The sequence below is a fragment of the Sinohyriopsis cumingii genome, chromosome 7 (assembly GCF_028554795.1).
Source record: "Sinohyriopsis cumingii isolate HCF-2022 chromosome 7, ASM2855479v2, whole genome shotgun sequence".
Classification (NCBI taxonomy): domain Eukaryota; kingdom Metazoa; phylum Mollusca; class Bivalvia; order Unionida; family Unionidae; genus Sinohyriopsis; species Sinohyriopsis cumingii.
Genome location: NC_142967.1, coordinates 116,292,935 through 116,310,547, shown reverse-complemented (window position 1 = coordinate 116,310,547; position 17,613 = coordinate 116,292,935). Strand labels below are relative to the sequence as shown.

The window sequence follows — 17,613 nt, the reverse complement described above, 5'->3', positions numbered from 1 at the left end:
ATTTACTTCTTTCATGATCTTTATTATACTCCTCCAATAGCCCATTTACTTCTTTCATGACCTTTATTATAATCCTGCAATATCCCATTTACTTTGGTCATGACCTTTATTATAATCCTCCAATAGCCCATTTACTTCTTTCATGATCTTTATTATAATCCTCCAATAGCCCATTTACTTCTTTCATGACCTTTATTATACTCCTCCAATAGCCCATTTACTTCTTTCATGACCTTTATTATAATCCTCCAATAGCCCATTTACTTCTTTCATGACCTTTATTATAATCCTGCAATATCCCATTTACTTTGGTCATGACCTTTATTATAATCCTCCAATAGCCCATTTACTTCTTTCATGACATTTATTATAATCCTCCAATAGCCCATTTACTTCTTTCATGACCTTTATTATAATCCTCCAATAGCCCATTTACTTCTTTCATGACCTTTATTATAATCCTGCAATAGTCCATTTACTTTGGTCATGACCTTTATTATAATCCTCCAATAGTCCATTTACTTTTTTCATGACCTTTATTATAATCCTGCAATAGCCCATTTACTTCTTTCATGACCTTTATTATAATCCTGCAATATCCCATTTACTTTGGTCATGACCTTTATTATAATCCTGCAATAGCCCATTTATTTCTGTCATGACCATTGTTATAATCCTGCAGTATGCCATTTACTTCTGTCATGACCATTGTTATAATCCTGCAGTAGACAATTTACTTCTGTCATGACCTTTATTATAATCCTGCAATAGCCCATATATTTCTGTCATGACCATTGTTATAATCCTGCAGTATGCCATTTACTTCTGTCATGACCATTGTTATAATCCTGCAAATAGCCCATTTACTTATGTCATGACCATTATTATAATCCTGTAATAGCCCATTGACTTCTGTCATGACCATTGTTATAATCCTGCAATAGCCCATTTACTTCTGTCATGACCATTGTTATAATCTTGAAATAGCCTATTTATTTCTGTCATGACCATTGTTATAATCCTGCAATAGCCCATTTACTTCTGTCATGACCATTGTTATAATCCTGCAATAGACCATTTACTTCTGTCATGACCATTATTATAATCCTGCAAAAGCCCATTTACTTCTGTCATGACCATTGTTATAATCCTGCAATAGACCATTTACTTCTGTCATGACCATTATTATACTCCTGCAGTATGCCATTTACTTCTGTCATGACCATTGTTATAATCCTGCAATAGCCCATTTAATTCTGTCATGACCATTGTTATAATCCTGCAGTATGCCATTTACTTCTGTCATGACCATTGTTATAATCCTGCAAATAGCCCATTTACTTATGTCATGACCATTATTATAATCCTATAATAGCCCATTGACTTCTGTCATGACCATTGTTATAATCCTGCAATAGCCCATTTACTTCTGTCATGACCATTGTTATAATCCTGCAATAGACCATTTACTTCTGTCATGACCATTATTAAAATCCTGCAAAAGCCCATTTACTTCTGTCATGACCATTGTTATAATCCTGCAATAGACCATTTACTTCTGTCATGACCATTATTATACTCCTGCAGTATGCCATTTACTTCTGTCATGACCATTGTTATAATCCTGCAATAGCCCATTTAATTCTGTCATGATCATTGTTATAATCCTGCAATAGCCCATTTACTTCTGTCATGACCATTGTTATAATGCTGCAATAGCCCATTTACTTATGTCATGACCATTATTATAATCCTGTAATAGCCCATTGACTTCTGTCATGACCATTGTTATAATCCTGCAATAGCCCATTTACTTCTGTCATGACCATTGTTATAATCTTGAAATAGCCTATTTATTTCTGTCATGACCATTGTTATAATCCTGCAATAGCCCATTTACTTCTGTCATGACCATTGTTATAATCCTGCAAAAGCCCATTTACTTCTGTCATGACCATTGTTATAATCCTGCAAAAGCCCATTTACTTCTGTCATGACCATTGTTATAATCCTGCAATAGACCATTTATTTCTGTCATGACCATTATTATACTCCTGCAGTATGCCATTTATTTCTGTCATGACCATTGTTATAATCCTGCAATAGCCCATTTAATTCTGTCATGATCATTGTTATAATCCTGCAATAGCCCATTTACTTCTGTCATGACCATTGTTATAATGCTGCAATAGCCCATTTACTTCTGTCATGACCATTATTATAATCCTGCAATAGCCCATTTATTTCTGTCATGGCTATTGTTATAATCCTGCAGTATGCCATTTACTTCTGTCATGACCATTATTATAATCCTGCAGTAGCCTGAGATACATAGGATAGTTTCTTTTTGTTTACCACGAATCAGGTTTACCAAATAGCCAACCATTTTCCTTCTGTTTTGTAAATGTAGAGGAGTTCAGTCAAGCTCATCATAAAACACATACATGGGGTGGATTTTTAATTTTTAACACACATTTAAAAAATGTCTAAATGAACATGTTCAATCATATCTAATTTTGTGAATTATCAGATCTCAGCTGCATTTGTAGAACTATTGTGGTATTAAAAACATTAAGCTGACAGTCAACATGCAAATTAAGAATTACTATTCTTTTCTTAAGGTAGGTATGTAGCTTTCCTGGCTTGAGTAATTAGATTCTTAATTTCCAATAAATATCAACCATTCTTTGTTAGGATCAGTCCTAAATGTTTCTAAAGTCTGACAATTTCAAGTCATGATTCTCCTAATTTGAAATTCACATTTTATATATCTCTGTTTTTGCAAAGAATCATAAATATTATTGCTTTTGTTAATGAAACGATTATATTTTTTTCAGTATTTAAATGATTACATCAACATTATTTTGCATATCTCTTGAATTATCTGAAAAAAATGCAATAGTATCGTCTGCATAGAGTAAAACATGGTTCTAAATACCTTACTATATCTCCATCTGGTACATTAATTGTAATGCATTACAATTTAAGCTCAAAAAGTTTTCCTTAATGTCATTTAGATACAGGGCAAATAATACATGAGAAAGATTTTCACCCTGTCCAGCTCTTTTATTGCATGTAAATAGCCCTGATTTCTTTCTGTTGTGGAAGATACAAGACTTTACATCCATATACCTGTTCATTGTAACTAGTTTCCCATTTATTGCAGTGTTGATCAATTTTCTTTGTAATCCATCTTTCCATACCATGTTGAACGCCTGAGAAAAATCTAGAAAAGTGCAAGGCAGTGTTTTATACCTTGGATTTTAAAAGCTACATTAAGGAAAACAAGACAAAAATATTATCAATTGTGGAGTACCCCATGCCTCAGGTAGTAATTGTTTTTTTTTCTTCGAGCAAAAGCAAAATTAGATCTGATTCATCTCCCTATATATATATATATATATATATATTGATTGGTTGAATCAACATATAATTCAGGTTTCTTGAACAATACCTGTTTTTAAAAGTAGATTTAAAAGCGTACAAAAATGGGAAGCAAATCTCCTCAAAAGTAGTGTACACAGTGATAAGGACAGTTACTCATTTACATCTGGGTCATGTAAATCATTTGATGAAGGTGTAGTTTGTTTGGTGCCTTCATGCATGACCATTTAAGAATAGTGTGCACTTATGACAGTGACAAAACTCATAATCCAATTTTTTACAGCTGACATCTGCTCAGGACTATAATTAGGCTTAGGTCATGGTCAGGAGTTTCAGTACTGCATGTCACCTTGAAATTCAAGTCTATTAATAGACTAGGCCTTGTACTGAGTTCTATTACTTGAATCTATTAATAGTCCAGGCTCTGAACTCAGTTCTGTTACTCAAATCTATTACAATTCCAGGCTTTGTATTCAAGTCTATTTCTATTTCAGGCTGAGTACTCAAGTCTATTACTATTTCATGCCCAGTATTCAAGTATGTTACTAATTCAGGCTCTATACTCAAGTCTATTACTATTCCAGGTCCACTATTCCTGTCTGTTACTATTTCAGTCTGGGTACTCAAGTCTGTTAATATTTCTGGCTGGGTACTCAAGTCTGTTACTAGTCCAGGCCTAGTACTCAAGTCTGTTACTATTTTAGGCCCAATACTCAAGTCTCTTGCTAGTCTAAGGCCTGTATTCAAGCATGTTACTATTCCAGGCCCTTTGCTCAAGTATATTAATATTTCAGGCCCTATACTCAAGTATATTATTATTCCAGGCCCTATATTCAAGTATATTACTATTTCAGGCCCAGTATTCAAGTATTTACTATTCCAGGCCCTATGTTCAAGTATATTACTTTTCCAGGCCATATATTCAAGTAAATTACTATTTCAGTCCATGTATTCAAGTATATTACTATTTCAGGCCCTATGTTCAAGTATATTACTTTTCTAGGCCATATACTCAGGTATATTGCTATTCCGTTCCTTATATTCAAGTATGTTACTACTTCAGGCTTAATATTCCAGTCTATTACTTGTCTAAGGCCTGTATTCAAGTAATATTACTATTCCAGGCCCTATACTCACGTATATTACTTATCCAGGCCATATACTCAAGTATATTACTAGTCCAGGCCCTATACTCACATATATTACTATTTCAAGCCCTATACCCAAGTATATTACTATTTCAAGCCCTATACTCAAGTATATTACTATTCCAGGCTCTGTACCCAAGTATATTACTATTCCAGGCTCTATACTCAAGTATATTACTATTCCAGGCTCTATACTCAAGTATATTACTATTCCAGGCTCTATACTCAAGTACATTACTATTTCATGCCTTGTATTTTCCAAACTTTGTTTAGGAAGCTACAAACATACTTAAGAAATTTTGGCAGACTGGATGGTTTTAATTAAAATAAAGTTCAGTCTATACAATTTTCAAGATTTTCAACATTTTTTGTACTTCTAGCATGTTAAATTTAATCATGCGGTTTTACTGCAATTGTGATATCTTATGTGGTTTTTGTTTAGCTTGAGTGTGAATTTGGGGCTTAAAATGTCTAGAAAATACAAGGCCAGAATGCTAAATTTAGGCTTAATTGATTATATTCTAGCTGAAGATAGTTATGTTATGATCAATTCCATACAAGTTTGTCCAGGCTGGAGTATGTTTGACTGGATTGCTGTTGGATAATCAAATCATAGGTTAATCAAATCTGGGTCAGTTTCTCTGCCAGTATGGTCAAGAGAAGATCAGTCATTGGATGTATATGACAGTGCATCATCAATGAATTGCTTGTAGCTTTATGTTATGAGACCACTTGTAGTATTAACCATACTAAATAATACCATTCACCATACTAAATAATACCATTCACCATACTAAATAATACCATTCACCATACTAAATAAAACCATTCACCATGCTAAATAATACCATTCACCATACTAAATAATACCATTCACCATACTAAATAGTATCTATTCACTATACTAAATAATACCTATTCACCATAATAAATAATACTGTTCACCATACTAAATAGTACCATTCTCCATGCTAAATAATACCTATTCACCATACTGATTAGTACCATTCTCCATGGTAAATAACACCATTCACCATGCAAAATAATACCTATTCACCATACTAAATAATACCATTCACCATATTAAATAATACCATTCACCATACTAAATAATACCATTCTCCATGCTAAATAATAGCTATTCATCATACTAAATGGTATCATTCTCCATGCTAAATAATACCATTCTCCATGCTAATTAATACCATCACCATACTAAATAGTACCATTCTTCATGCTAAATAATACCTATTTACCATACTAAATGGTACCATTCTCCATGCTAAATAATACCTATTTACCATACTAAATGGTACCATTCTTCATGCTAAATAATACCTATTTACCATACTAAATGGTACCATTCTCCATACTAAATGGTACCATTCACCATGCTAAATAATACCATTCTCCATGCTAAATAGTGCCATTCTCCATGCTAAATAATACCATTCTCCATATTAATTGGTACCATTCTAAATAATACCATTCACCATGCTCAGTAATATCATTTTATTAATAAAGACATGAGTTGCATCCCTTTTTACGAGTTTAGAGGATGTTTCAGGTAAATTACATGTATAATGTGTAGCCAAGGATATTTTAAATAAACAAATAACTGAAAAATAAATTGATAAAAAATGTTTCTTTGGTCACATTTTGAAGTAAATGGTTAAAAACGTAACAGTAACACATCTCTTTTTACAAATAGCTGCTAAAATCTCTTGTAAATGAAGACTGTTATAGCCAAACAAATTCTTTATGTAGTGAGCTTATACACATGTATGATGAAATTGGCCTGTCTCATTGACAGTTGAGTATTTTGGGTGTGTGGGTATATCTCTGTCTCTGTCTGTATCTCTGTCTCTTTGTCTTTGTCTCTGTGTCTCTGTCTCTGTCTCTCTGTGTCTCTCTCAGCAAGTATATAGTCATTATTATGTGTACATTTAAAGTTTTAGATCAAATGCATACTTAAAATGCGCTAGTGCAACATAAATATTGAATCAGTTACTTTGACTGTTAAAAAAGATGCTCCTATATAGCATGTTTTTGTCAAGTTCTATCTCTAAATGATCACTGCTACATGTATGCGGCATGATGCCCCAGTGCTAGACATCACTATAAACTGTCACAAAGCAGACATCGTAGTGATATGACTGAAAAATTGTTAAAGCTGCATTAAAAATCTAAATCACACACACACACACACATCTCTAAATGATTTCTGACCATTGTAGCTTTCCAGTGTGTGAAAGAATGTTTGTTATAATTTAAGTAAGAAATACATAAAACTTAATGCATGGAAGTGAAATACCTTTAACCATCATACATATATTTACCCTACTGACAGTTTTATAAATGAGTTTGGCAAAATTCCAGCCAGTAATTTAGAAAGAGCTATATTTACATAAAGAATGGATGGATGGATGGGAGTGCTGACAGACAGAGGGAGGGCATCATGAGACTGAAATCTGCCCTAGATAATACTCTATGTGTATATCTATGTATGCTTCTATAACTAATCATTATCCAGTGTGGTGAGATTAATTGGCAATGAGCAATCTCCAATCCCTGTTAGCCCGATAAAGGATAAAAAAAAAAAAATTTTTAAAAAAAGTTTTAAAAGATAGTATATGCCATTTTGCCAATCTTATTTGAAGTGACATTGCTGGTGAAGTAAGTAAGGCTATTTTAAAAAAATATTCTCTTGTGAGATATGGCAAGTTAACCATATCTTGTGGGTGGAATTAGGATCTGCAGATATGGCTTCCGTGCCTAGAATCTGTCATATAAAGGACCTGGGATAGTAAGTTTTGTTTTAGTGAGACATATAACAGTGCCATCTGGTGTCATACAGTAATGTTCCATTATGATAACAGATGCTGTTGATTACATTATTCTAACTTACATTTTGCTAGCATCTTACTTGCGACTTTCACGGAGCTACATTGTTCCTTCCAGAACGTTATGTATTTTTACCATTATGGTGATTAACACATCATGAAATGAATGGTCAAAATGCAGACAGGATATTTACAGATGGAATGATGCAGTGTAGAAGATTGATATATAAAAATATGAACATACAGTCACTCAATGGAAATTGATTATATGAAAATGCAGTATTCCAATATGCCACATGTCAAAGTTAGAATTGTAAAGATGTAACACAGAATGTGCATCCAACACATAGAAAATGCAAAATAGAATATGCATTGCATATTAGTAGAAAACACAAACATAGAATTATGGCAGGGATCACTATCCATCTATTGAATGATGTCCCAGATAATCATCTTCACTAGCCAAGATTCTGATATGTTAACCCTATCTACTTCTTGGCAGATTGAGCAGATATTTCTGTGCTTCAGGTCTGTGAATTTCATTGGATGCAGCAAGCCACCACATCCAAACAAAATTAAGTTGTTCAAAGGTGAACACTGTTCCTACATAATCAAGACAAGGGGAGCTCACAACTTTGAATGGACTCATGAATAAGCAATTTTCCACTGCTGGTCTGTGTTTGTTCAAACAGTATGTAGTCATACTTTCACTGTTAAACTTATGAAAGTATCCTTTTGAAGTCAGTTTCCTCCACCATTTTCAGCAGGTGATCAATGCACCACTGTTATATACTAACGGTTAGTTGGCATTAAATACTAAGGGAGACAACTCATAAAATCCAAAACACTAAATTATGTGCTCAGTCTGCCAAGGTGCAGATAAGTTTAACATATTGGAACCTTGGCTAAGTTTAAAAATATTTAACAGAGTGACTGTTGAAAAAGTTTATTTTCAATGAAGCATTGTGCACCATGTACGACATAACTATAATTGACAGAAACATTTTCTATGGATTGTCTAATTGTGTCACCAAACTTTATTAACACAAAATTTAACTAGACAGTTCAAATTAAAAAAATTATTTCATTTACCTTTGCCTCTTAACAATAGGAATTACTGATTTTACTCATATGTAATTTACATATAATATTGAACACCATAATGTCAGTTTTGCTGTCAGGTACTATGCCACCATAATGTCAGTTTTGCTGTCAAGTACTATGCCACCATAATGTCAGTTTTGCCATCAGGTACTATGCCACCATAATGTCAGTTTTACCGTCAGGTACTATGCTTGGTTATCTGGGGCTGTGCTATTTTATTCAGCTTATGATTCCAAGAGAAAAGCATAGAGGCAGATCTGCCATCCCATAATATGCTGTGTGAACATAGTCTTCATTGTTCGTTAAATATTTGATTTCAAGCAAACAGTATAGATCCAGATCTGCCATTCCATTATATGCTGGATGAACACAGTCTACGTTGCACTGATATATGAAGTTTACAGTTTTCGCATGAGTAAATATGGTATGGAAATGGCATTGCATTTGTTAGGGGGGAGATATGAAGTTCTGTTCACACAAGGCTAGTAATGTTCCACAAGGGCAAAGGAAAGTCAAGTGGAACATGACTTGTGACGGGTAAAGAAAATGTTCATATGGCCCCTAAATATGGGCAATAAATTGTTTATTATACAGAATCAGAGAAGATAGGAAAACAGATGTGATCATGCAAGGCATGATTTTATGAGAGTGCAACAAACGTGACATTATGTGTGTTAATAATTGACACTTTTGCTTTTATGAGATATAATTATAAGTTTTGTTTCAATTGTTTCTGGATTTTGACAGCTTAAAGCACCATTTTGTTTGTTAATTGTTTGTTAACATAGTATTTGGTCAGAAATACACACACACACACACACACACACACACACACACACATATATATATATAATTTCCATCTAAAGTCATGACTGTAGACTGAAGAAAAGGCCAGATGAGGTTGAAACTCCTGTTGTTTTTTTTCGTTCCAGGTGCCTCAATGAAGATGTTGAAGACCTTGAACTCAATAGGGATTTTCAAAAATGACGATGTCTGGTTTCCTACCTATTATGCATACAATACACTTTGGAATTTCTCTGATGCCAGTTCTAAGCTGGCCCAGGTTAGCATGGATGCTATTAAAAGGGTTAAATTGTGTTCCATTATAATGGAGAATATTTATGGATGCCATTCAAAGGGTTAAGTTGTGTTCCAGTATAATGGGGGAATAGTTATGGATGCCATTAAAAGGGTTAAATTGTGTTCCATTATAATGGGGGAATGGTTATGGATGCCATTAAAATGGTTAAGTTGTGTTCCATTATAATGTGCAATGGTTATGGATGCCAATAAAAGGGTTAAGTTGTGTTCCAACAAGAATAAGGGAATGGTTATGGGTGACATTAAAAGGGTTAAGTTGTCTTCCATTATTATTGGGCAAATGGTTATGGATGCATTAAAAGGGTTAAATTGTGTTCCATTATAATAGATGAATGGCTATGGATGCCATCTAAAGGGTCAAATGGTGTTCCATTATGATAGGAGAATTATTATGGATGCAATTAAAATGGTTAAATTGTGTTTCATAATGATGGGAATATGGTTATGGATGCCATTAAAAGGGTTAAGTTGTGTTCAGTTTAATGGGGAAATGTCTATGGATGCCATCTAAAGTGTTAAATTGTGTTTCATTATGATGAGGAAAGGTTATGGATGCCATTAAAAGGATTAAATTGTGTTCCATTATAATTGAGAACAGTTATGGATGCCATTAAAAGGGTTAAGTTGTGTTCAGGGTAAATGGGGATTGGCTATGGATGCCATTAAAAGGATTAAATTGTGTTCCATTATGATTGGGGAATGGCTATGGCTGCCATTGAAAGGGTTAAAGTGTGTTCCATTATAATAGGGGAATGGTTATGGATGCCATTAAAAGGATTAAATTGTGTTCCATTATGATTAGGAAAGGTTATGGGTGCCATCTAAAGGGTTAAATTGTGTTCCATGATGATGGGGGAGTGGATATGGATGCCATTAAGTGGGCTAAATTGTGTTCCATTATGATGGGGGAATGGCTATGGATGCCATTAAAAGGATTAAGGTGTCTTCCCTTTTAATGGTGGAATAGTTATAGATGCCATTAAAAGGGTTAAGTTGTGTTCAGTTTAATGGGGGAATGGCTATGGTTGCCATTAAAAGGATTAACTGTTCCATTATGATGGGGGATTTGCTATGATTGCCATCTAATGGGTTAAATTGTGTTCCGTTATGATGGGGGAATGGTTATTGATGCCATTAAAAGGGTTAAATTGTGATCCTTTATGATGGGGGCATGGTTATGGATGCCATTAAAAGCATTAAATTGTGTTCCATTATGATGGGGGAATGGCTATGGATGCCATCTAAAGGGTTAAATTGCGTTTCGTTATGATGGGGGAATGTCTATGGATTCCATTAAAAGGATTAAATTGTGTTCCGTTATGATGAGGGAATGGCTATGGATGCTATCTAAAGGGTTAAATTGGGTTTCATTATGATGAGGAAAGGTTATGGATGTCATTAATAGGGTTACATTGAGTTTCATTATTGCTATTAAATGCCTTTCATTTAAGTTAGCTTTTGGCTGACTTTGAACCAGTTTTAACTTGGTTTTGCCTTATTAAATTCACTGTTTCACACCATTTCTTTATAATATGCCTCACATAATACAGCATACACTATTATAATGTTCCCTCTCTTAAAATGCAGTCCAGTTTTATGGCAGCCAATTAACAAAATTATAATAAGGGAACATTGCTTTTGCATCACAGTTAGGCCATCTTATTCTGTGGCTGCCTTGTAGAAATTATTGATATTGATCCTTTTTCAGTCCCTGGCAGAAAATGATGCAGTGCGGTTACTCACACTGAACTGTGGTCACAAACCTTACCTCAGTGCTATCCATAGCAAGGTAAGTTGATATTTTTATTTTGTCTTTGAAGGGTCTTTCAAATCTTGTGAATGGAACTAAGAGGCTAGCAGAATCTAGTGTCCAGGCAACAATATTTTTAATTTAGGTGTCCCAATTGTTAAAAGCATGATGTCATGACTGCATCTGCATTTGTCATACAGTTACTGAAAGTTACAAACCTAACATTTTCATAATGTAAAGCTCTTCTGGGCTACTGAAGTTAAACTTTGGTAATATTTTCTTTTTCCGGTAGCTCTATGGGCTACTGAATTTAATGTATGGTAACATTCTTTCCAAGTAGCTCTTTCTGACAAAAGTGGATTTAAGTTGTGTACCAGATTCCTTTCCTGGTTGCTCTATGGGCTACTGAATTTAAGCATGGTTGTCAGATTATTTCCCTGGGCTGTCTGGGATACTGAATTTAAGATAAAGTATCACATTATTTTCCTGGATGCTGCCTGGGCTACTAAATTTTGGTATAGGGGATCATATTATGTTCTTGTTCATACTCTGAGCTGCTGAATTTAAGACAGAGTCACATACAGTAGAACTTTGATTATCCGTCAGGCTGTGGGACCAAGACAATAACAGATATGAGAATAGACAGATAATAAAATATGTACATTAAAAGTATTATACAATAGACCGGGTCATCAAAACATCATAATATCTACATATGTGAGGTTACCTGTTTTTAATATTTTGACGTACATTGTTCCAACATCATGAAGAACATCAAAAGAAACAATAACTATACAGCACATAATGACATTTATTTATTTAAAAAGTCAGTATCTTTTTTTTCCCATACTCCTCGAGCCTTTTGGGAGGCATTGTTATGAATTTTGCACAAAAGTAACACTTGCGTAGTCAAACCACTCAGTGTACATTGACAACATAGTTTTAGCTTCACTGTGGCTAATTATGTTTGCTGTTTCATTGGCACCAGCTTTTTCTTCTTCCTCTTCAGTTTCAGAGTCATCCAAGATTGTAACTTTTTGCACATTTTCATCATCCTCTAAAATTTCCCAATTGACGTTCGTTTTGTCCATATCCAGCCAATCGTTTACTTCCCCCATCAACATGTTTCAAACCCAGGAACATTCAAACACAACTGCAAAATTTCAGCTTCTTTTGGAATGGTTTCAGTATCAGTTTCAGTGTCAGCTGAACCTATTTCAGACCACAATTTATTCCAGCTTCTTTGTAGTGTTTGAACTGGAAGATCATTCCAGGCATCAACAATATTGAAAATTGAGTCTTTTTTTATAGTGTAACTTTTCCGAAACTCTTGAAAAACCCAATTCGTTTTCTACCAAAACAAGTTTCTGAATGAACGTTTTGCAATAATAATGATTGATACTCTCAATCATGCCTTAGTCCATCGATTGAATGAGAGATGTCATGTTCGCTGGCGGAAAATGGCATGATATTTTGCCATCATCGCTCTTGAAATCACATATGGGCTAAGTAGGAACATTGTCAATCAGTAGCATTGCATCTTGTTGAAAACCTTTTGATGCCAAATGTTATCTTACACTTGGTACAAATATTTTATGAAACCAATCATGAAATATATCTTGGCTCATCTGCACATTTTTTGTGAGAAATATTGAGCTGGCAAAGAATTTAAGTTAACATTTTTAAATGATCTAGACTTTTTTATTTTCCTTTAACAAACAAAGGGAATTTAAGACAACTGCTGGCATTAGCACTTACCATTATAGTGATGCGATATTTTTGCATCTCATATCCCGGTGCCACATGTTCAGTCACTGAGGTCAATGTCTTTTGGGGAAGTGTTTTCCAATTAAGGCCAGTCTCATCCCAGTTGTACACTTGGTCTCTAACCAGACTTCAGTCAGCTATTTCCTTCTGTAGTTTTTCAAGATAAACAGAAATTGTTGCACTGTCTGCACTCAACTTCTCTCCTTTAATCAATAACTGTCAAATACCATGGTGAAACTTAAATTTGTCCAACCTTCTGATGCTAGCCTTTAATGAAGGATCTCACCAATATTTTGTTCATCTCAATGGCTTTCTCGATTATTATAGGTCTAGACAATGGAATTCCTTGGCAGCATTTTTGAACAAACCATTGAAACATTACAGTATCCAATTGATCATTTTTAGCAAGCTCTGTTGTTTTATGACCTTTAACATTACCATCAGTGGTTTCCATTTTCGACACATGGTTTTAAATTTTGTCTGCATCATGCTTTAGTCATTTACTGCTGTTCTTCCAATTCCATAAACTGATGCGATACTTCTAGCAATTTCACCTTTTCTTATACGATTAATTATTTCAATATTTTTTTGATAATCTCAACACTATTTGCTTACATTTCTTTGCCATTTAAATAAGCTAAACTGCATGGTGGCGGGAATGGTGCATGTGCCATATATAAACAATGCCCTGATGGTTAACAGAGACTGATGTTTAATAAGGTGCCAGATAATCAAACTTTTACTGCATTCTATTCCTGGCTGCTCACTGGTCAGATGAATTTAAACTGTGGGTATCTGATTCTTTTCCTGGTAGCTCTCATGGCAGCTGAATTTAAACTGTGGATATGAGACTCTTTTTCTGGTAGCTTTCTTTGCCTCTTAAATTTAAACTGAGGTATCAGATTCTATTCCTGGTAGCTTTCTTTGCCTTTTAAATTTAAACTGAGGTATCAGACTCTTTTCCTGGCAGCTTTCTTTGCCTCTTAAATTTAAACTGAGGTATCAGATTCTATTTCTGGTAGCTTTCTTTGCCTTTTAAATTTAAACTGAGGTATCAGATTCTATTCCTGGTAGCTTTCTTTGCCTTTTAAATTTAAACTGAGGTATCAGATTCTATTCCTGGTAACTTTCTTTGCCTTTTAAATTTAAACTGAGGTATCAGACTCTTTTCCTGGTAGTTTTCTTTGCCTTTTAAATTTAAACTGAGGTATCAGACTCTATTCCTGGTAGCTTTCTTTGCCTTTTAAATTTAAATTGGGGTATCAAATTATATTCCTGGTAGCTCTATAGTCTTCAGTTTAATGTTAAAGTTTATTGAATCCTGCTTTGACAGAAGTGGCACATGTTCATCCATCCATTGTCTAATATTTGCTTTAGGTAAAAAATTTCTTGCAAGACATAGATATTATTTAACTGTTGTTATGCATTTGTTATAAATGATGACTGATTAAGATGACCTGTCATTGTCATCATTTATGCATTCAGCAATATTGAGTATCAATTTTTGCATTACGTACCTTTAAGAAAATAAACTTAGATTTTTTTAAATATTTTGTTGCAGAATGTGTACTACGTCCTCAAAGCCTCACTTAGTATTCTACACAACATTGCCAAAAACCCGTTAGTCAAGCATCTCTTTGAAGAAAACAAAACATCAGAGGTAAGAAATCAAGAATTGTGTCTGCTGACCTTTTTATTAAATAATTCTCTGAAAACTTGCAGGTAAATTTATATAATATGATTTTCACTTGAAAAATATAAGCTTTGATCTCAATGAATTTAGAGCCTTTTAATAAAGGAAACCTATCCACTGTAAGACATCACAATTGAAAGTTCATGTCAATTAGTGATGGATAAAAGCAATAATTCAGTAGTTTTGTCCATATCACAGTATGTTGTTTTATATGTTTTTATGTTATGATGTGGTCTATCTGTCTATCCATCCATCTGTTACCATTATTATTTCCACACCATAACTTGATTTGTATCAGCAGCTACCAAACATTGTGGATGCTTGCACTTGCACAATATGAAATGTCAGTGGTCAAGGTCACTATGACTGAAAAAAAATTATGGCTACTGCATAATGATATTAATCTTGCATCACATACCTCAGCCAGATTTTGTGGATGGCTTGCACTTAGTGTAATTCAAAAGCCTATTTAATTTGGGGTCAAAGGTCAAGGTCGGTGTGATGAAGAAAAATGGTTTCCATACGATAACATTGGTTTTACATCACATTCTTGGTCCAAATTTCATGGACAGCTTACACATAGGGTAAGAAAATCACACCTTTCAATCATAACCAAAATAAAGGGAATTACAAGTTTTTTTTCAGGCAGTATATGCAGTTCTGATAGTTGAGTACATCTGACATCACAGAGGTGCATGACATCAAACCAGTTGCAATTTGCCAAATTATGGAAGAATTTTGATAAAATTGACTTTGTCTCACTGGGAGATATTGTCTCCAAGGCAGGACATGAATCTGTCTATTTATCATCCTATTTTGCCAGTGATGTCATATACAGGGTTAGGTTTTGTATAAAATGAACAAATTATTTTGTTTCAGTGGAGTTTGTTTTGGTAAGGTTTAAGCATTGTAGTAATTATAAGAATAAGTTTATGGCAGATCATCATGCCATTCATCCAGTCTGATTAATGTATTGCAGATCATCATGCCATTCATCCAGTCTGATTAATGTATTGCAGATCATCATGCCATTCATCCAGTCTGATTAATGTATTGCAGATCATCATGCCATTCATCCAGTCTGATAAATATATCACACATCATCATGCCATTCATCCAGTCTGATTAATGTATTACAGATCATCATGCCATTCATCCAGTCTAATAAATGTATTGCAGATCATCATGGCATTCATCCAGTCTGATAAATGTATTGCAGATCATCATGCTATTCATCCAGTCTAATAAATGTATTGCAGATCATCAGTCTGATTAATGTATTGCAGATCATCATGCCATTCATCCAGTCTGATTAATGTACTGCAGATCATCATGCCATTCATCCAGTCTGACTAATGTATTGCAGATCATCATGCCATTCATCCAGTCTGATTAATGTGTTGCAGATCATCATGCCATTCATCCAGTCTGATTAATGTATTGCAGATCATCATGCCATTCATCCAGTCTAATAAATGTATTGCAGATCATCATGGCATTCATCCAGTCTGATAAATGTATTGCAGATCATCATGCCATTCATCCAATCTGATTAATGTATTGCAGATCATCATACCATTTATCCAGTCTAATAAATGTATTGCAGATCATCATGCAATTCATCCAGTCAAATAAATGTATTGCAGATCATTATGTAATTCATCCAGTCTGATTAATGTATTGCAGATCATCATGCCATTCATCCAGTCTGATTAATGTATTGCAGATCATCATGCCATTCATCCAATCTGATTAATGTATTGCAGATCATCATGCCATTCATCCAGTCTGATTAATGTATTGCAGATCATCATGCCATTCATCCAGTCTGATTAATGTATTGCAGATCATCATGCCATTCATCCAGTCTAATAAATGTATTGCAGATCATCATGCAATTCATCCAGTCTGATTAATGTATTGCAGATCATCATGCAATTCATCCAGTCTGATTAATGTATTGCAGATCATCATGCCATTCATCCAATCTGATTAATGTATTGCAGATCATCATGCCATTCATCCAGTCTGATTAATGTGTTGCAGATCATCATGCCATTCATTCAGTCTGACTAATGTATTGCAGATCATCATGCCATTCATCCAGTCTGATTAATGTATTGCAGATCATCATGCCATTCATCCAGTCTGATTAATGTATTGCAGATCATCATGCCATTCATCCAGTCTGAAGATGAAATGCTGAAAATTTTGGCCATGCTCACTCTTGCCTACATTGTTGATGAAGAGGATAATTCCAAATTGATTGACGATACAGGTAATGTAGATTACCACAAATTAGTCCAGTTATGACCTTTACAAAGTTTCTCAGCTTTATTGAATGGAAATGGTCTACCTACTCAGTTTTCCTTTTTTAAAATCTGCATTTAGCAGATAGTGAGACAGCATAAAACATCACAGTTCTGGACAGTAATACGTGTCACATTTCTGGATAGTATAAAATATCACATACCCTATATACTCACTTATAAGATGAGTCCAACTGCAAACTGCACAGACTCAGATCTGCCATTGGTTATATGCCAGCAGATCTGGGTCTGTGCAGTTTGTTAGGAGCAATAAGTAGAACAAACAACATAGATCCTGATCTGCAATACATTATGTTGTTTTCATTTTGACTTGACTTATAAGTGAGTAAATATGGTATCAGGTGTTGATAGTGTTGTTCTATACAAATTTTGAATGTTTTATTAAAGAAGGTGAGGCAGTATAAAATATCACATTCCTGGCATTGATGGTGCTGTTGTCAGAAATTTATATTAAAGTTCTCAAATTCCCAAAACTTCTACATCAGGTGATATT

At 34.2% G+C, this 17,613-nt stretch overlaps 1 protein-coding gene across 2 annotated transcripts in view; it reads left to right on the top strand.

The window, feature by feature from the left end:
* LOC149795982 (uncharacterized) overlaps positions 1-17,613 on the top strand; it is a 137,931-nt gene that overhangs the window by 79,137 nt on the left and 41,181 nt on the right. For both annotated transcript variants that reach the window (XM_089965896.1, XM_089965895.1), the window contains 4 exons: positions 9,412-9,542; positions 11,289-11,369; positions 14,659-14,757; positions 16,957-17,068. In XM_089965896.1, coding sequence (XP_089822022.1) covers positions 9,412-9,542; positions 11,289-11,369; positions 14,659-14,757; positions 16,957-17,068 — 423 coding nt within the window. The remainder of the gene's footprint in view (positions 1-9,411; positions 9,543-11,288; positions 11,370-14,658; positions 14,758-16,956; positions 17,069-17,613) is intronic.